At 48.4% G+C, this 21,192-nt stretch overlaps 1 protein-coding gene across 1 annotated transcript; it reads left to right on the top strand.

Annotated features, from left to right (window-relative positions):
- The first annotated feature begins 317 nt into the window (after window positions 1-317).
- UBQLN4 (ubiquilin 4) lies at window positions 318-15,321 on the top strand. Its single transcript, XM_079944763.1, has 11 exons — window positions 318-506; window positions 2,029-2,180; window positions 2,569-2,786; window positions 3,596-3,858; window positions 5,486-5,644; window positions 9,370-9,595; window positions 10,667-10,806; window positions 11,290-11,373; window positions 11,538-11,653; window positions 11,852-12,038; window positions 13,406-15,321. The coding sequence occupies exons 1-11, from the start codon at window positions 399-401 to the stop codon at window positions 13,556-13,558; spliced, it is 1,806 nt and encodes a 601-aa protein (XP_079800889.1). The 5' UTR covers window positions 318-398; the 3' UTR covers window positions 13,559-15,321.
- The last annotated feature ends 5,871 nt before the right edge of the window (window positions 15,322-21,192 follow it).

Here is a 21,192-nt window from a genome sequence, read left to right as displayed (position 1 = left end):
TCCTTTGTCCCGGAACGGGACTTAACTCGCAGAGGGGCGGGGGCAGCTTTGGGCTCGGGTGGACTTCAACTCGGCTCGGGCGGGCTAGTTCGGCCCCCGTCCCGCAGTGACGGACACGCCCCGCCTCCGCCCCGAACCCCTCGGGGGCCGCAACCCAGCAAGGCCCTGTCAAAGCTGCCGGACCCCGGGCTCAGTCCTGGGCGGACCCCGCTGCAGTGGCCCCCCCAGTCCGCCCGGGGCGCTGTGGCTGAGGCTGGTCCGGAGGGGGCGGTGAAACCTTGGGAAGGGGAGGGGAGAGGGGAGTGTTGGAGGCGCCGGAGCCGAGCCCGGACGGCCGGCCGGGCGGGGAGAAGGAGGAGCCGGGGCGGGCTGGCGGGCGGCCGGGTGGCGGCGGCGGCATGGCGGAGCCGAGCGGGGCCGAGACGAGGCCCCCCATTCGGGTCACCGTCAAGACCCCCAAGGACAAGGAGGAAATTGTGATCTGCGATCGAGCCTCGGTCAAAGAGGTAGTACGGGTGGCGGGGGTGGGGGTGAGCGCGGAGGAGGGGTCTGCGAAGAGGGGGGTGGCTCTGAGACGGTGCGGTGTACGGGAGGGCCGGGGAGAGGAGGGCGGGGGCCCAGCACGCACTCGGAGGAGCGGAAGGGAAGGGCAGGAGGGTAGGGGGCGTCCTGCGGGGGTGGTCTGGGGGAGCGTGGCGCGTGTTGGGGAAGGGAGGCCGGGAATTTGCCTTGTGGCCTGGGCTGGGGGCGTGGTGGAGAGTGCGAAGAGAACACCTTGCACAGGGAAGGGGGAAGGACCCTGGGTTTGAGGGGAGTATTCGCCCCAGTTACTGGTCGGGGTTCGAGGCGCCGAGTCAGAGTGGGGGCCGGGCAAGGAGCTGAGCGGGCGGGAGGCGCAGGTTGGGGGAGAGCTCCGGGCTGCTACTGTGCGCCTCAGAGAACGCCCAGCATTCTCACGCTCGGCCAGGGGGCAGGATTTCCCTCTGCCCGGATGTTTCCTACTCTTTCCAATCAACGTGGTTACATTTGATTCTCAGCCCCTCTGGGATTTACACAGTGTGCAGTAGGTGCTCAATAAAAATGTGTTGAATGAGTGAATGAGGGAATATTGCCTGTGTTCACCACCCCCCTGTGGCTGCTCCAGAATTTCACAGAGGCGGGGCTTAAGATAGGCGTCTGGTTGGAAGGGAGGGATCTGGAAGCTGCCTTTGCTTAACAAGTGCACTCTTTTTACTTAGAGTGTGGGTTTGATTTGGTTGGGTTGATAGGGGTGTTGCTGATAGATTTGGGGAGTCTAACTCTCCCCCAAGCCAGCCTTTAGTGCCGTCATTGCCCCTCCCCCCACCGTATAAAATGACTACATTCCAGAATTTAAATAATTTTTGCCTGCAAAGCTGAATTTGAAATCAGCCCTAACTGAGTGGCCCCATGTATTTGGTTAAGAGCCTGGGGCTTTGATGTCAAGACCTGAGTTCCAGTCTGCCCAGTGCAAGTTACCTAATTGTTCTGATCCTCAGTTTTCTCATCTTTAAAATGGAGATAATAATTAACATGTATCTCATGGGACTTAGACTCTTAACTAGTGAATAGTTAGTGCCGTTATAAGTAGGATCTATTTGTTGTAGTTGTTACAGGAACTCTGGGAATAAAGAGAGGAAAGAGAAGGCTGAAGGGAGATAGGGCCTGGGCCCAAGGCTGTTGAAGGAGTTGGGATGGAGAGAACTGCCCAGGTAGTATGCTCACAGGAAACTGGGTGGATGGACTGAAGAAGGAGTGGCAGATAGAAGCAAGGGCTTTCTAGGGTGGGAGACCCTGGGGTAGAGCTGAGAGGAGCTTCTCACTGGTCCACTCCTTGGTTAAGAAAGGGGCTGCTTATTGCAGCTGGAGGAATGCAGTCAGGACTGCTGAAAGGACTTCCCACGACTAGAGATGGGGGCAAGGGAATGCAGAGGCTTTGCAGAAGAGGCAGGGTCCCTGGTTGGAGGAGCCCAGGCAGCCTCCACAGTGACCTTTGCCTCTTGATCACAGTTCAAAGAGGAAATCTCCCGGAGATTTAAGGCTCAGCAGGATCAGCTGGTCCTGATCTTCGCAGGCAAGATCCTCAAGGATGGGGACACACTGAACCAGCATGGGATCAAGGATGGGCTCACTGTCCATCTGGTCATCAAGACCCCTCAGAAGTAAGTTCAGGAGAGGAGCAGGTCCAGCTTCGGATTGGGCATTTTTTTCCCCATCTGATACTTTCTCACCCATTGTTCAACTGTACCTCTAAGGCCTATGCCAAGGCCCAGGAAGGTGGCTCTTGGATGGATTGCCAGGAAGCCCTGTGATCTCATCTGCAGGGGAAGGGAACCTGATTTACCTCTCCCTGAATACCCTGAAGATAGAGGATACTCGCTCCTCTCTTCCTCTGTCTGATTTACTGACTGCCCCCAGCATCACCCTGCCCCAGCCTCAAGGTTGCTTAGGAGGTGGCTTGGGTTAGGGCTGTACCTGCACAGCAAACATAGAAATCATTGTCTTCCCTTTTGTGTTCACTTCAACTAGGATTTTTCTTTCTGTCCTCAGGGTTCAAGATCCGGCTACTGCCACTGCTTCTTCCCCTTCCACTCCAGACCCAGCCTCAGCGCCTTCCACCACGCCTGCTTCACCCGCCACTTCTGCTCAGCCCTCCACTTCTGGCAGTGCCACTTCAGATACTGGCAGTGGAAGCCGAAGGAGCAGTGGCGGGGGTACCTCCCCAGGGACTGGGGAGGGACCTCCCAGTGCCACTGCATCCATACTCTGTAAGCCTTTAGGGTGGAAGGCACTGTCCTGTTTTGGACTGTGGATTGTGGGAGAGCCAAGAGGGGAAAATATGGTCCCTGCTCCTGATTTGATGGGGATTGGGGACCCCTGGACATAGGGGTCCAGACATTGGTACTTGAGCCAAGAGGGGGAAGAAACCAGTTTGTGAGGGCTTCCCAGAAGAGGAGAGCATGGCAAAATGTTAAGAGTGAGGGGAGAGGGGCTTCCCTGGTGGCGCAGTGGTTGGGAGTCCGCCTGCCGATGCAGGCGGCACAGGTTCGTGCCCCGGTCCTGGAGGATCCCATGTGCCGCGGGGGGGCTGGGCCCGTGAGCCGTGGCCGCTGGGCCTGCGCGTCCAGAGCCTGTGCTCCGCGGCGGGAGAGGCCATGGCAGTGAGAGGCCCGCGTACCGCAAAAAAAAAAAAAAAAAAAAAAAAAAAAGAGTGAGGGGAGAAATGGGGCTGGGGATGTGGGGAACCCTGGGTAAAGATATTGGAGTTTGGGAAAAAGGTGGGTCCAACAGTAGCCAGTTGGGGAATATTTATTTGCTCATTCAGTAGGCCATCACTGCTTACCCTCTCTGTGCTCAGTATTGTGCCTCCCTGTCAGCCTTGGCCAGCAAAGAGGTCTCAGTCTAGTAGGCTCACATCTCTTTGCCAGCAGTGGATTAGGGCTGGGGCTGTGGAAATGATTGGAAAAGGGAGATGTGAGAAGCAGAAGGGGCCCATCCTGGAGACTTGACTTCAGTGGCTCTGGCCAGGTAGGGGAAGAGTCTTGTGACAGACTGTGACCCTGCCCCCTCCCCCCAGCTGGCTTTGGGGGCATCCTGGGCCTGGGCAGCCTGGGCCTGGGCTCTGCCAACTTCATGGAGCTGCAGCAGCAGATGCAGAGGCAGCTGATGTCCAATCCTGAGATGCTGTCGCAGATCATGGAGAACCCCCTGGTCCAGGACATGATGTCTAACCCCGACCTGATGCGCCACATGATCATGGCCAACCCCCAGATGCAGCAGCTGATGGAGCGGAACCCCGAGATCAGCCACATGCTTAACAACCCTGAGCTCATGAGGCAGGTGGGTCTGAGAGAAGGTTGGGATTGTGGAGGGCACCTGGTGCCCAGCTGTGCCCTGCCTGGCCTTTTCCCACCTTGTCCTACCTTGACTTGTTCATTCATTCATTCATTCAGCAGCCATGTTTTGAGCTCTGGGGGTACAGTGATGAAAAGACATAGTCCTAGCTTTCCAGGAACTTCTGGTCTTAAAGGGAAGTGGGACAAGTAAGCAGGCTGTTATAATAAAGTGTGGTCGGTGCTATTATAGAGATAGTCACAGTATCCCCTAGAAGCACACAGAAGGGCTCCTGATCCTACCTGGGGCTCAGAGGAGGCCCTAAAGGAAGTGTCACCCAAGCAGAGACCCAAAAGAGGAAGAATGAACCAGAGGAAGAAAAAGAGAAGAGTATTCAGGGCTGAGGGACAGCAAGTACAAAGGTCTGGGAATGAAAGATAATAGGAGGATTGGGGAGCATTGTGTCTGGACAGGGCCTGGTGGGTAAGGGAGACCCAGGGGAGGTGATTTGGTGTTGGTCTTTGGGAGCTCCATCTTGTGGTCATCCACCAGGGGATGGGACGAGGGTAGACGATCTCAGCAGAGCTGTGGACACTAGTGCTAGACTCACCAGAATGTAAGTTCCAGAGGGCAAGGATTTGCAAGTGTTTTGTTCACTGCCTAGAACAGTGCCTGGTATATAGTAGTCACTCAATAAGTACTTATTAAATGAACGAATTGTGGGATAAGAGATCAGAATCTTATCATAGACATAAAAGTGTCTTAGAAGAGGCAAGTATGGAGCAAATTTGGGAAGAAGGACAGGGAAGGCATTCCAAGTTGGATGGGAACAAGAAGCAGCTATGCTCATTTTATCTGTTATGTACTGCTGTCCCCTAGAGCTGACATAGGTCACCCCTTCCTTATTGAAAGTGAGCCATTGGTTCCCAAGAGAAAGCCCCCATCCTGTTTCTCAAGATTCAGTGAGGCCAAAGACCTGGGGTGAGATCTAGAAGGTGTTGGTAGCATTGTCCCAGCTTGAATCCTTTCCCTCCCCAACTTGTCATTTACCAGAAGCCATAGTCTGGTCTCGGTCAGACAGACCAATCTGGCCTTGAACCCTGTCTCCACCACTAACTGGCTGTGTGTCCCAGGCAATGAGTCTCTGAGCCTATTTTCTCATCTGCTAAATAGGGACAGAAATACCTACATGGGATGGTTATTGTGGGTATTAAATGATTTGAATTCTATAAAGTACTTAGCCCAGTGCCTGTATGTCGTAACTGCTCAGTAGATGTTAATTTTCTCTTTTGCCTTTTCTTTTTTCTCATGTCCTTTCTTATTCAACTTCCTTGTGCTCCCTGACACTTCTGAGGATCCTCTGAACCTGAGGGAGGGAAACTGCTCCCCTCACCCCATCTGGGATCATTGTACCCCCAAAAGTCAACCAGAATACCCATAGGGAGACAGGGTTAGAGCCAAGGTGACAGTAGAGGAAGGAAGTCCAGTTCACCCTACTCCCTGCCACTATGGGTCAGTTCCTAGGCCCTGGACCCTGGTCCTGATGCAGACCTCCTCATCAGGGCCCACTCTTTTCCAAGCTTGGTGATCCCCTGGTTCCAGGGCCATTCTCTCTCTTTCCCTTTTCCACCAGACGATGGAGCTTGCTCGGAATCCAGCCATGATGCAGGAGATGATGCGGAACCAGGACCGGGCCCTAAGCAACCTGGAGAGCATCCCTGGAGGGTATAATGCCCTCCGCCGCATGTACACGGACATCCAGGAGCCCATGTTTAGCGCTGCCCGGGAACAGGTGGGGCCAGGGGCTGGGCTGTGGGAGGGCAGTCTGGACTTAGGATTACCTACCCCAGACCCAGGCAAGACTGAGGTGCTGTCTGCTCCTCTTTCCTTCCCTAGCCCCCTGAGGGTGGGCCTTGGCTTAAAAGTGGTTCTCACGCTGCATAGCCAGGGATGGTCCAACTTGCATGGGACTGAGGCACTAGGGCAGAAGATAGCAGAGTTCCCTAGGGGAGTGGGCAATGGGTAGTATCCAAGGGATTTGACATTGTTCTGACAAACTTCTTGCACCAAGGGCTCAGAGGTTGTGGGGCACGCCTGGGGTCAAACAGCCAGCCCTAGCACAGTGTGTCTCAAGTGTGGTCCACAGATCACCTGCATCAGAATCACCTGGGGAGCTTGTTAACCATGAGATTCCTGGTCCCCACCTTTGAGCTACTTATTGAGTCAATCTCTGGAATCAAGTCCTGGGAATACACACTTTAAAAAAGGCTTTAAGAATTCTTTCCAAATATACAAAAAGTATAGCATTCTCTTGTATCCTTGTGGCCCTAAAATGTTGCCATATATAGTTTTAGTGTCTTTTTGGGTTCTTTTTTTAAAGTTTAGCTTACACTAAATACAGTATACATTTACCTGTTTCAAAACTCAAAAGTTACACAAAGTAAACAAAAGGGTATTTAAAAAGTATAGAAAGGTATACAGGCTCAACAAAAGTATACACAAGGGATCCTGCTATTTCCATCTCCCAGCCACCTCTTTTCCACCCCAGAGTTAACAAATGTTGTTAGTATTTTGTATGTTTTCCTAGGCGTATTAAACATTAGCAAATAAGATATTACACATAGAATTGCAGCCTTCACATACCCCTCCCCCATCTTATACCTCTCTTTCCCTCTCCGGAGCTAACTACCACCCTGAAGTTGGTGTTTGTCATTTCGATTCTTTTAATTACCTATGTATGAATCCATAAACAATCTCTGGCCTTGTTTTGCATATTTTCAACCTTATAGAAGTGGTATCATGCTGTTCATATAATTTTAAACTTGTTTTTTAAAAAAATCTAAAAATGTTTTATTGAAGAATAATATAGTTGCAGAAAGGTGCACATATCATAAGTGTACAGCTTGATGGACCTTCACAGACTGAACGCCCCACCATCCCCAACCAGCACCCAAGTGGGAGGGTGGGGCCTCACATTCCTTCTTCCTTGTGGAAAGGAAAAAGCACCATATCCTGAGTGGCCCGTGCTATCCCAGCAGATTCCTTGTTCATGCCGTCTCTGCCCTACACCAAGTCTCCACAGATGAGTGTGCCTTGTTGACCCTGTCCCTACGATGATGCCACATTGTCTTAATTAAGTCTGGGCATCAGGTAGGGTGAACCTCCCCTCCCCCCTTCCAGCTTATACTTCACCATCCTCTTGGTTATTCTTGCCATTGCTCTTTCAAAGTTTAGAAAGTGCTATAGGGATCAACTGTGAGTTTTTAAAAAACTTAATTTATTTTAAGTTTAATTTTATATAAGTATTTAATTAAAAATGTATATCAAAGTAATGTATGTACCTGGTTAAAAAAAAATTCAGGTAGTTGAGCAAGGCTTTATAACAAGCACCCAGCTAATTCTGATGTACTCTAAGGTATGTGAACCACTGGTTCAACTAAAAGAACATAACGTTTGGCATCAACAAACCTGGATTCAAATACCTGCTCCATCATACTTCAGTGGTGTGATCTTAAGTGAGTCGCTTAACCTCCCTGAGTCTTCACTTCCTCATTTGCAAAATGGAGACAATGTGTTATAGCAGTATTCTCAATCATTTTGGTCTCTGGACCCCTTTATTTATTTTTTGTTTAATTTTTAAAAAAAAAATTTTTTTTTTTTTTTTTTTTTTTGGCCACACCGTGTGGAATGCGGGAGTCTTAGTTCCCCAACCAGGAATTGAACCCGAGCCCCCTGCAGTGGAAGCTCAGAGTCCTAACCACTAGACCGCTAGGGAATTCCCCTCTGAACCCCTTTATACACTTAAAAATTATTGAGGACTCCAGAAGCTTTTGCTTTTGTGGGTTAGGCCTATTGATATTCACTGTATCTGAAATTACAACTGAGAAGTAAAAAAAAATTTATTTATTAACTCATTTAAAAATAACAATCCATTATACATTAACATAAATAGCATATTCTTTTGAAAAATAACTTTATTTTCCAAAACAAAACTTTAGAGGAAAGAATGGCCTTGTTTGACTTTTTTGCAGATCTCTTGAATGTCTGGCTTACTACAAGACAGCTGGAGTCTCAGATCTGCTTCTGCATTCAGTCCGTTGCAATGTCACATGTTACATAGCCTTTGGAAAACTCCACTGAATACTTATGAGAGAATGAGAGTGAAAAAAGCAAATAACATCTTACGATTATAAAAATGGCTTGTAAACCTTGCAGGGGTCCTAGGACCACACTTTGAGAACTGGTGTATTAGAGGGATAGTGTAAACATTAGAATAAATGGGTCAGGCACATAGTAGGTGCTCAATAAATGGCAGCTATTATAACTTTTGGGAGTTCAGGGAAAGAAATTCAGGCCTTAGGGTGTATGGGGAAGAGCAAAGCAGGACCCAGAACTAGGTGGGTTTGGGTGCTAGGCAAGTTACCTGAACAGGAAATCTGAAACGTTGACAAAGACTGAAACTGTGGTGCATGAACCCTGGCCTGCAATCCCTGTTACCTGAACAGGTATCTGGTAGGGTGAAGGAACCACAGCTCAGAGCAGGAGGGTCCTTGGTCAACCCTGGTCCCCACGACCCACTTTGAATAAACAGGAAAAGTGACTGGATACGAAAGTCCATGGTGGGGAGGGGCTGAGGCTGCTCAGGTACCTCCTGCGTGGGTGTTGGCGGGTCCAGAGGGAGGACATGTGGGTGCTGCCGTGGGCAGCCCACCATATGGTGGGGTGCAGACCCTGAGACGATCCTGGATAACATAGTTGGGGGCCTGGTGCTGAGGGGGACTGTTTAGCTGAAGCAGCCAGTCTGAGGAGATAGGCTGTGGGGAGGGAGGGGAAGGAGGAGATTACATGGAGGAAGCAACAGAAGGAGAAGACCTAGGGAGGTGTGCTTAGCCAGAGGTGTGCTCAGCCAGAGGTGTGCCTACTAAGGGGCTCCATTGTGGCATGCCTGGATGGACAGAATGCCACGTGGGGGACCTGGGGGTGAGGGAGAGGGTTCAGTGGAGTTAGTCTTAGACCAAGGTGGCTGGAAAAGGGAGAGCTAGAGGCAGATCGGGGTCGAAGTAGAGAGCCAGCTCCCATCAAACCAATAATTACCTATTGAGCACCTACTAGTGTCAGGGGCCAGGGGTGCAAAGGTGACTCTGACATCGTCTCTGCCCCTTAAGAGCTAAGGAAAACAAATATCTCACTACACAATGGGAAAGGTGTGTGTAAAGTATTGATACTACAGAGCACAGAGGAGATTAGATACCAAATATTTAGAGCCACCAGGGGAGAAGTGACGTTTCCAGTTATCTGAGGGGTTCAGTTATCCAGTCATCAGCAGGCAGCTCCCACCCTGCAGGATGAGGGTGAAGTTGCCCATTGTGGGGCTAGAAATTGACCTGAGGACCTCCAAGGTTTTAGATCTCTCTCCCTTTCCCGGGGAAGGGGAGGCTATTAGGTGAGAAGAAAGAAAGGGCCTAGCCCTTAAGGATTTGTTTCAGTCCTTAACCCAAAACCTTTCCCTCCTCCCAGTTTGGCAACAATCCCTTCTCTTCCCTGGCCGGGAACTCCGACAGCTCATCCTCCCAGCCTCTGCGGACTGAGAATCGAGAGCCCCTCCCTAACCCCTGGAGCCCCTCGCCCCCCACCTCCCAGGCCCCCGGGTCCGGTGGGGAGGGCACCGGAGGATCGGGGACCAGCCAGGTGCACCCGACAGTCTCGAACCCCTTTGGGATCAATGCGGCTAGCCTGGGGTCAGGTATGTCCTAGGGTGGAAGGAGCTTAGTGGGGTCACCAGGGCAGTCCCTCTGCCCCAGGACTGAATGGGGTTCACACTGCTCCAGAATATTGAAGACAGAGGTGAGACTGTATTGAAGCCACAGAGGGGGCTCTGTAGCCTGGAGTAGTGGCTCGACCCCTCAGGGTAAGGGTTGGTTCTGGCCCTGTCCTGATGTCCCTAGGAGTGACCTAAGTAAAGGCTTATGAGTAAACCAGGCCCCACTTCCTAAGCTCTTTCAACACTCCTGGTACTATCCAGAGTAAATGGGTCAGACTGGGAATGGGGTGTGGGAGAGGAATCAGGGGGCAGGTAGATGTGGGCTGGGGGAGAGGGATGTGCAGAGCTGCCTTGTACAGAGGTGCAGGTTATGCACTGCACAACCCTGGGAGATGCCCCATTTGTCTGGACTATGACTATACATATGGCTCTAGGGATGTGTGGTAGATGCTCTGATTTCTCTGTACCCTGGGGAGCATCTCGATTGGGAAAGTCCCTTCCCCTCTATGTGCTTATTTCATAAATAAGGTACTTGAACCTGATCCATGGTTTTAAAATTACTTCTGAGTCTTGAGGGCTCTGGCCCATCTCCAGGATGAGGGAAGACCAAAAGCGAAAGGCTCCAGGCCTCCTGCCCTGGCTCCAACCAGACCACTGACATACTTGGTTTCCAAGTGAGATTTGGTTTGAGGAAAGGGTCTCTGCTGCTAAGACAAGTTTGAAAACCATTGAACTGGATGATCTTTAGTCAAATCCTTTCCAACTCTGACATCTGACCTGTGGCAGGAACAGTCCAGAGGGGCATGAATCAGATCCAGTTTGCAACTGGCTTGTCCTTAGCAGAGTAGTTGGGGAAGGGGCCAGGACAAAGCCGGGCGAGATGACCTCGGAGTCAAGAGAGACTTGGACCCACGCCCCAGTACTTGGGTGCCCATTTGACCGTGGCCTCTCTGAGTTTTGTAACCACTCAGTGCCTGAAGTAATGTAGATGGAAGTGAGGCATCTGGTTTCCATCTGGACCCCTCTTCTCTTGTTTTTTCCTTCTTGTCCTAGGGATGTTCAACAGCCCGGAAATGCAGGCCCTCCTCCAGCAGATCTCTGAGAACCCCCAGCTGATGCAGAATGTGATCTCAGCCCCCTACATGCGCAGCATGATGCAAACGCTTGCCCAGAACCCCGACTTTGCTGCTCAGGTATGGAACTGGCACGAGGGGAGTGTGTTGGGGGCTGTTGCTTGCGATGATCAAAACGCTCTGGAGCCAGACCGCCGGGTTTCTGTATTGAGCTCTGCCACTTCCTAGCTGCGTGAGCCAAGCAAGTTATTTAACCCCAGTTTCCTCTGTAAAATGGTAATAACAATAGTTCCTGCCTCAGAGTTGTGAGCGTTGAGTTAATACCATAAAGTGTTTAGAACATGGCATGGCACGTAGTAAGCCCTACGTACTCGGAAATGTTAGCTGTCATCATCCTCGTCAGACTGGCTCCTGACTCATCCTCGTCCAGAGTATAGTTCCATTTCCTCTCACTGTCCCACTTAGGCCTTCAGGATACTTTGAGAGCCTTGGAAAAGCTGGCCAGATTTCCTGCAGTGGAGGGGGTGCCAAGGGAGATGAGGCCGTGGGGGCATTCTGGGGGTGGGTAGGCCCAGGCCTCCCCTACTGCCTTCACCCTGGCAGATGATGGTGAACGTGCCGCTCTTCGCGGGGAACCCCCAGCTGCAGGAGCAGCTCCGCCTGCAGCTCCCAGTCTTCCTGCAGCAGGTGAGTGAGGAGCCTAGACGGGCGGAGGTTGAGGGCCGGGGTAGACCCCGAGGCCCAGTGGGTGGAACTTAAAGGAGGGGCCGTGCTTGGCTCTGGACTCAGGGTCTAGGCTGCCTCCTGTCTCCTGGTACCTCCTGTTGCCTTTCTCTGCTGTTTCCCACCAGATGCAGAACCCGGAGTCACTCTCCATTCTTACCAATCCCCGAGCCATGCAGGCGCTGCTGCAGATCCAGCAGGGACTGCAGACCTTGCAGACCGAGGCCCCCGGACTGGTACCCAGGTGAGGGTCGGTGGCAGGTGGGCAGCAAGGTTCTGGCTACTCCTCCCCCTCAACCCCTTTCTCTGCCACTCTCTGAGCAGCCCTTGTGTCTCTGAGGGTCTTTTTCCTGTTCCTTCCAACTGCTTTTCCTTCTGGATCTCACATTGCCATCCCTTTCTCAGAGGCCATCTCCCACCTCTCGGTCTCTCCTGCCTGCAGCCTTGGCTCTTTTGGGATGTCCCGGACCCCAGCCTCCTCTACAGGCAGCAACGCTGGGTCTGCGCCTGAGGCCCCCACCTCCTTGCCAGCCCCGCCAGCCACATCCTCTCCAACAGGGGCCTCCAGTGCTCAGCAGCAGCTCATGCAGCAGATGATCCAGCTTTTGGCTGGAAGTGGAAACTCACAGGTACATGGGGCAGCGGGGCTGGCGCTGGGACCCTGCAGTGTTCAGGGTGGCAGTAGAATGGAGACAGCAGAGCAGGCTTTGGAGTCAGCCAGACCTGGCTTTGGTTCCTGGTCTGCTACTTTCTAGCCTTGGACAAGTTACCGACCTTCGTAAGTTTAGTTTCCACAGCTGTGAAATGGAGATGAGACTAGTAATGGCTCTTACTGGGTCAGCTGGGTGCTGGTCTGTGTGCCTTATGTATAAGAGCTCATTTACTTTATTCTCCACAACAGCCTTGCCAGGAAGCTATTATTATTATTCCTGTGTTACAAAAGGGGAAAACTAAAGCCCAGAGAGGTTAAGTGGCTTGCTCAGAGTCGCATATCTAGTAAGTGATGGAGCTAAAATTCAAACTGAGGCATGCTGGCTCCAGAATTTACACTTTAAGTACTGTTACACCATTTCTGCTTATATCAGAGGACCCTTTTGATAATTAAAGTAGCCTCCCTCTCTGTGACAAGAGAGGAGGATTCTGGGAGGTGAGGTGACCAGAGCCGTGGGCCACATAGTCAAGGCCTGGGGTTTGGGGGAGGAGCAGGGATGAGCCCCTTATCCCTTCTATGGCCTCTGTGACTCATCTGGGAAAAGCCTTTCAACAGGAATATAAGTGTGCCCAGCTCTGTGCAAGGCACTGAGGGGGCTGGATGAAGGGATCCCCAAGGCCCAGTCCAGCTTAAATTGTGTGGACCGTGATGAAAAACAGCACGGAGCATTGGAAACGGCTCTTGTACTGCGTGTTGGGGGCCTCTGTGACTGCTGTGCTCCTTTCAGCTCTGAGTTTTCTGTTCATGATCTAGGCTAGTGCCTCCTAAACATGCCTTGGGGAAAACATTTCCAGGAGATGTTTATAGGAGTGTCAAAAACGAAAAGCCTTCTCTTTCGTAAATAAGCGTGTTTGTTGATTGGTTAAACACAATTAGCAGGTTCTTGCTTTCCTGGGGCCCTTCTCTGACCTTTACTATGGCCATGTGTGTGTTGACTGCCAGGAAGGAGGGGGTTTGGAGGTGGATTTATCAACCACAGAACATTTGGCTTTTGGATTGCCTGTTAACATCTCCAGAGTGTTGATGGAAAGCAGTTGGGAATATCGGCTGATCTAGGCCTATCCATTACTTCGAAATCTTAAGAAAGATGCCCCCCATCTTATGATGACACAGTTGTTTAGTGACTTGGGACGCCGGCTCCTTGGCCTCTGTTTGCAGCTCACCGACCCCTGCCCCATTGGTTGATTCTGAGGATGTCTTCTTCTCACCATTATAAACGCTCAGAATCAGATAGGCCCCCTGGCGTTGGTCCTGTGCCCGCTTCAAAAGGCCTGTCCCCTCCAGGTGCAGACGCCAGAAGTGAGATTTCAGCAGCAGCTGGAGCAGCTCAACTCCATGGGCTTCATCAATCGTGAGGCCAACCTGCAGGCCCTGATCGCCACAGGAGGGGACATCAACGCAGCTATCGAGAGACTCCTGGGCTCTCAGCTGTCCTAATCCCTCGGCCCGTGCCTCCTGCCTGTCCCGTCCCTCAATGCCAGCGTTTGGTTCCGACCCTCTGCAGCTTGTCATCCCTTCTGTCTTCTCCCTTGTCCTCTCCAGACGGCAGGGTGACTTTAGAGGCGTGGGCCCCAGCCCCGTAGCTCTGAGAATTCCAGTTTTACTTCTGCACCTCTTGTAGAACCTTCTCTCCTGGTCCTGCTTTAGCAGAGCTATTTAAACAGTTCTCACAGTTTTGTTGATTGGCCCCTCCTCCTTGGCCCTCCCCGCCTTCACCTTTGCAACCTTCAGACTTCTCAGTGGCAGTGCAGAGCTGAAGGAGGAACCGACTCTCTGCTTTACTGGAACAGGGTCTTCCGTCTGAACCACTAGGGTTTTGCTTGTCTTATGTTTACTTTTGGTAACTCTTCCTTCTTTCTCTCCCCCATCCCCTCCCACCTCTAGCCTAACCAATGCTAGACTTCCATGCTCTGAAGGAGGGGCAGGTGAAACAGGCTGTGATTTTCCTCCTCACCCCCTGTTCTGTTCACTTCACCCAGCACTTTTTCATGGGGTCTGTTGGGACTTCCAGAGGAAGGAAGATGCCTGTTCTCCCCGTCTGAAGGGAGAGGTGAGACACAGCCCTTTGGAGCACGAATTAACAGGCCCTGGACCAGCCCAATGAGGGGAGGAGGGAATGAGATTTTCTGGAGGAAGGCAATCAGGGAAAGAGCCTGAGTAGAGGACTTGGAAGTTGGAACTGACAGTTAGGGAATGGAAGAACTAATAGTTCTTTTAGGCCGGAGAGTCCAGGCTCAGGCCTGGCAAAGGAGACTTAAGAGATGTTAACGGAATTTGAGTGGAAGAAAAGGGCTCAATGAAGCTAAACAATACGGCTCACAAGGGGTTATGTTGGTTCCGTTTCCGCAAACACACATGCTTATATATATACACACACATTTCCATGAACCCAGGACCTGTCTGTGTCTCCAGGTACCAGTAATTTAAGCTCCCCTCAAAAGACATGAAGAGGATTGGGGTCTGTCTTAGCAGTGGGTGTGTGTGGGGGTGGGTGGGTGCATGCATGCATGCACGCACACATGTGCATGTGAGTTGAGTGGGAGGGTGGATCCCTTGTCGATTTCTGGTTTAGGGTTTTCTCCCACCAGAGAGAAGTAGGCAAAAGGGCCAGTCTAGGTCAGGAATAAATACAGCCTGGAGAGCTAGATCCCCTGGGCTTCTGGATACTGGGTAAGCCAAGGGTAGTGTGGGTACCTCTTCTGAAGCTGTCAGGGCTGTGACCAGCACCCTTATTACCCCTCCCCTCATTGCTTCGGGAAATAGTAGGGGAGGAGTCTTTCCCTCTAGAACCCCTGGCCTTTGGCGTCTTAGCTCCTGCCCTTTGAGTTTTCACTGTTTCCCTCCAGGCCAGAAAGTTCTATTTGAGGAAGGAAAGGAGAGGGCAGCAATGATGCCTTTGATCTGGAATTGGACATTGCTCTATTGGAGCACAGAGGAGGCTCGTATCACCTCCTCTATCTGCTACTTAGCCCAGCTGCTTGGAGGACCCATTGCTGGGAATATGGAGGCAAGAGGAACGGAATTTTCTCCAAGTGGGAAAGGGTCTCAAGCAGTCCAGAGAGGATGTCTGTGTGGCTTTCCCTCCCTACCTCCCCCAACTCCCACACTGGCCTTTGTAAATAAATGGTGTGGTCTTTGTTGTGAGGGTGTCTTGGTGTTTGTTTTCTGGGGGAGAGGAGGCTGGCTGAAGACAACTTCTTGGTTTTAGAGGACTTTTGTAAAGTGGGATCTAGAGGAATTTGAAGTTGGGTTCGGTTACCACAGGTGTTCAGAAACAAGGGATAACTGATCGTGGGGATATCTATAATCTGTAGTTTAGGAATGGGAAGGATTGCTTTCTTCTACTCCCCATCGCCAGACCATAAGTTATCAGATCCCACCCCTGCTCCCCCATAGGTCAGGGCTGGGAGAAGAATGTATGAAAGGTGCCGGGAATATGGCTAAGTCCTTACTTCCATTCTCTGATCTTTTGGCAAGACTGCCCTCTCCTTACCCCAGGGAAAAAGGTCAAAACAAGAGAAACCCTTGTATCCAGACCTAATGCAAGTGGAGTTTAACAGTTATTAGTCTTGAGCTCTGAGGCTAAACCTAGCTCTACCACTAAATATGTGAATTTAAGGAAGTCTTTTCATATGTATTCGGTTTTATCTTTTGTGTAGTGAGGTTATGGATTAGAGCTCTGTGATATCAGAATAAAGCGAGTGGGAGGTTCCACTTCTGATAGTGGTAGGCTGGATGTTTCAGACCAGCACTCTCAGAAATTTTAAATATGAAAACTATCAAAAAATCAAAGGGTTAACAAGATTGGCTGGGAATCCAGAAAGAAAAGAAGGCCCTAAAGGCTGCCTTTGCCCAGGGGGCTTTTCCAGTTGGGAAAAGGCTGCTGAGAGGCCAAGCTGTGGTTTTGAGGGCCTTGAAGGATTAGGAGCTAGAGGAACAAAAAATTGGAATCTGGGGACAGCTAAAGATAGCGATGCTGGTAAAGATCCACTTGGACTAAGAACCCCTAAGGATGAATCGGAAGTAAACCAGTCCTCATATTCTGCAGCCTAGTGTCCCAACATTCTGGGTGGTCCAGAAACTCTCAAGTCTCAAACTTGGAATAAGATGATCCCAGATTGCTAGCATCTCCAGATACTTGGTAGAAGCAAGCAGAAATCTCAAGGAACTTAACAACAATCTAGACCTCAAAAGTATTATAATTAATAATTTTTCAAATATAACATCAGCCACAATAAGAATTAGTCAATTAGTCGAGCTCTTGAAGAAATAAGGCAATGAAAACGAAAGCAAGCGAATGACAGACCAAAAACAAGGAAATGAGAGACAACAAATGGACAATTCCGTATATTGGAGTTATACAGAAATGAAAACAACTGCTTCGTATTTCAAGAAGATAAAAGCGAGGCTTGGAAATTTCAGCAGAGACCTGAAACAACACAAACAGACATAGCACAACTGGAAAAGGACCAAATAGAAATTTTAGCTAGAAAAATAAAATAAATGAAATTAAGGTCTCAATAGATGGGTTTAATAGCAGATTAGACATAGCTAAGGAGAGAACTGGTCAATTATAGAAACAGAATGAACCTTGGAAAAATAAGAGGATGGAAAATACAGAAGAGACAGTAAGTTGGGCTAAATTATGCTTAATTGGAGTCCAAGGAGAAGAGAGAAAGGGGAAAAAGCAATCTGAAGAAATAGTGTCAGAATTATCTATAACTGATGAAAACATCCATCAAGTCACAGATTCAGGAAGCCCAATGAATTAAACTTGCACTCTGCAAAAAGGCAAAATCAAAAAGAAAATATTTTAAAGCACCTAAGGAATAAAGATAGTTTATCCTCAAAGGAGCAACAGACTACTACTTACATCTCAACAGCAAAACTGGAAGACAGAGGAGGGAATGCCATCTTCCCTGTGTTTAAAGAAGGTAGCTGCCCAGTGAAAATATCTTTCAAAAATGAAAGTAAAATAAAAATATTTTCAGACAAAAACAGTCCACCACCAGCAGTCTCACATTAAGGGAAATTCCAAAGGGTAATTAATCTTCAGTCATAATAAAAAGGAAAAAATAAATAAAAGGAAGAACAATGAAAGTGGTAAATATGTATGTAAATCTAAATAAACATTGACTGTAAAACAAAGATGATAAAGTCTCATGGTGTTAAAATGTATAGACAAGGAATTAAAGTGTGTCACACACCAGCATAGGAGTCAGAAAGGCAGTGGTAAATGGAGTTGGAGTATACTAAGGTCTTTGCATTGTGCTGGTAGAAAGTAAAGTGTCAGTTAATGTTAGGCGTTGGTAAGGCAAGGATGAATGTTTTGCTAAACCACTAAACAGAAAAACAATGTATAACTACCAAACTAATACGGGGGAAAATAAGATAAAAATTACCTTTCAAAAACAAGACAAGGGGAAAAAAAAACCCAAACATGTCAAGAAGTACAAGAGATTTTCTAGGATGGTGAGACTATTCTGTTTGATCCTGTAATGTTGGATACCCAACAATATGCATTTGCCAAAACCCATAGAACTTTACTACACAAAGAGTAAACATTAATATATGCAAACTAAAAAAAACCATATAGGACTTCCCTGGTGGTCCAGGGCTTAAGACTCCAAGCTTCCACTGCAGGGGGCTTGGGTTCAATCTCTGGTCGGGGATGTTCCACATGCCGCATGGTGAGGCCAAAAAAAAAAAGGGAAGTCAGGGGATCCCAGGATGAAATGAATGTAACCAGAGAATCTAACTATACTACAAATTCACGGAATAACTTCACTGAAGGATGGGTGGTAAGTTATTACCTAAGTAACTTGGAAATTAGTGGAATCTATAAGACTAAAGGCAAAAGAAACTGTACATAAGCAGGGTACGCAGCAGTGAAGACGCAACATAGCCAAAAAATAAATAAATAAAATTTATTAAAAAAAAAAGGCAAAGATTGTCAGCCTGGATCAATAAAATAAAAATCTAACTACAAGGCTCTGAAGATCTTGCAAATGGAGGCTCTGATGTGAGCCTGCAGGACAGCCCAATCCACACCCCACCCTACATCTACTGGGGACCCAGAAGCCAAATCCAGGAGGCCCTGGGCCCACTGGTGGCCCACCTCTGGAAGGAAGTGAGGCACTGAGCCTTCCCTGAGCCTGAGCAGGGGTCAAGACACCCCAGGGGCACTCACAGGGGCCATGGTGGGTGGGTCACAGGCCAACTGCTTTGTGCTTTTTGGTCCCAGAGACCTCGCCACCTCCTGGGTCATAGCCCTGTCTGCAGAGTGATGGGGGAGGAGGGTTATGGCCCAGCCTCAAAGAGAAGCTGGTGTCCCAGAGAAGCATGGCAAGGGACTAGTTTTAATCACTCCCTTTTAAGTGAAACATTCTGAATTCCCCAGTGGGTGGAGCTGGGGGTGAGGGCAACAGCCTAACAGTATGCTGACAATAAGACATTTACAGAACATAAGAAAACAGAAAGATTGAAAGTAAAAGTTTGGAAAAAGACAAACTGTACAAACACAAACCAGAAGAAAACTAGGATAGCTATATTAATAATAGACCAGCTGGAATTTCAGGCAGAAATTAACACTAAGAGATAAAGAGTTGGGCTTCCCTGGTGGCGCAGTGGTTAAGAATCTGCCTGCCAATGCAGGGGACACGGGTTCGAGCCCTGGTCCAGGAAGATCCCACATACCGCAGAGCAAAGAAGCCCATGCGCCGCAACTACTGAGCCTGCACTCTAGAGCTCGCGTGCCACAGCTACTGAGGCTGCGTGCCACAACTACTGAAGCCTGCGCACCTAGAGCCCGTGCTCCGCAACAAGAGAAGCCACTGCAGTGAGAAGCCCGCGCACCACAACGAACAGTATCTCCCCCTCACCGCAACTAGAGAAAGCCCACGCGCAGCAACAAAGACCCAACACAGCCATAAATAAAAATAAAAAATAAATAAAATTTTTAAAAAAGAGAAAAAGAGTTAATTCATAATGATAAAAGGTAAAATTCACCAGAAAATATAATAATCCTAAATATTTATGCATCTAATAACATGGCCTCAATATATAAAAAGAAAAAAATTGAGAGCACTTTGAAGAGAATTAGAAAAACCCTCAATTGTAGATTTGAATATACCTCTCTCTGTAATTGATAGAATAGGCAGGGAAAAAATATCGATGTTAATTCATTCTAAGATACAGATTTTTTCACATTTTAACAACTCTGGAAGGAAGTTTTGTTTTGTTTTTTAATCTGTTGGTTTCCTGGTATTGAGTCATAGTTTAATTGGCAGCATGTTAAAACTTTTTGATAGTAAGTAAAGTAACAGTGTGTTATAGGTTGGATTGTGTCCCTCAAAAATTCATATGTTAAAGTCCTAACTCTCAGTACCTTAGAATGTAACCTTATGTGGAAAGAGGGTCATTGCAGATGAAATTAATTAAGATGAGGTTATACTGGAGTAGGGTGGGCCCTAACCCAATTAGACTTGTCCCTTTTAAAAAACGGGACTTTTCGGACTTCCCTGGTGGCACAGTGGTTGGGAGTCCGCCTGCCAATGCAGGGGACACAGGTTCAAGCCCTGGTCCGGGAGGATCCCACATGCTGCAGAGCAGCTAAGCCCGTGGGCCACAACTACTGAGCCTGCGCTCTGCAGCCCACGAGCTCACAGCTACTGAGCTCACATGCCACAACTAAAGCCTGCGCGCGCCTAGAGCCTGTGCTCCACAACAAGAGGAGCCCCCACTCTCTGCAACTAGAGAGAGCCTGCACGCAGCAACGAAGACCCAACGCAGCCAAAGTTAAAAATAAATTAAAAAAAAAAAAAGGGGGACTTTTGGACAGAGACAGGCAAACAGGAAGAACATCGTTTGAAGATGAAGGCAGGGTGATGTCTGTAGAAGCAAAGGAACACCAAAAATTACCAGCAAACCACCAGATGCTAGGGAAGAAGCATGGAACATATTCTTCCTCCAGCCCTCGGAAGGCACCAACCCTGCCAACACCTTGGTCTCATACTTCTAACCTCCAGAATTGTGAGACAATAAATTCCTATTTAAGCCACCTCGTTTGTGGTACTTTTTAAAGGCAACCATAGCAAAAAAATATTGGGTGCATCTTAGTTTCAGTGAAAAACAGTACATATAATGCTGCATCCAATAAAGTATAGAATATATATATATATTTTTCAAGCATACATGGAACATCTACAAACATTAAATATATGCTGGAAAAAAGAGAGCAATTTTCAATGAATTTTAAAGGACAGAAATAATACAAAGTATGACCTCTAATCATAATGCAGTTTTCTAGACCCCAAGATTTTTGGAAATAAGGATCTATACTAATAAGTAAACCATGGGTCAAAAAAGAAATAACAATGTAAATTATAAAATATTTAAAAACTAAATAATAAAAAATTACCTGTAAAAACTGATGGGAGGCAGTTAAACCAGTATGTGGAGAAAATTTTGTAGCCTTAAATGCATATATTGGAAAAGAAGAAAGTTTGAAAAGTAATGGGTTAAGCAACCAGCTCAGAAAGTTAAAAAAAAGAATAGCAAAATAAACCCAAAGAATGTAGAAGGATAGAAAAATAAAGAGAAGAGCAAAAATCAATGAAATAGGTGGTCCAGTGGGTAAGGCTCCACGCTCCCAAAGCAGGGGGCTCAGGATCGATCCCTGGTCGGAGAACTAGATCCCTTGTGCATGCCGCAACTAAGAGTCCACATGTTGCAACTAAAGATCCCGTGTGCCACAACTAAAACCCAGTACAGAAAAAATAAATAAATAATAAATATTAAAAAAAATCTCACCACTAACTCATGAGGTTGTATACTATTATAAAAAAATTAATGAAATAAAAACCACAACAAATCATATATCTGATGAGGGATATAGAATATATAGAAATATATAGAGAATATATAGAAAACTCCTAAAACTCAACAACAATGAAACATACAACCCAATTCAAAAATGGGCAAAGGACTTGAATTGACATTTCTCAAAAGAGGATAATACAGATGGCTAATAAACACGTGATAAGATGACTAATTATTAGGGAAATGCAAAG

This window comes from Stenella coeruleoalba, assembly GCF_951394435.1.
Source record: "Stenella coeruleoalba genome assembly, chromosome: 1".
Taxonomy (NCBI): domain Eukaryota; kingdom Metazoa; phylum Chordata; class Mammalia; order Artiodactyla; family Delphinidae; genus Stenella; species Stenella coeruleoalba.
Note: the sequence above shows the minus strand (reverse complement) of the source record. Positions and strands in the feature narration are given on the sequence as shown.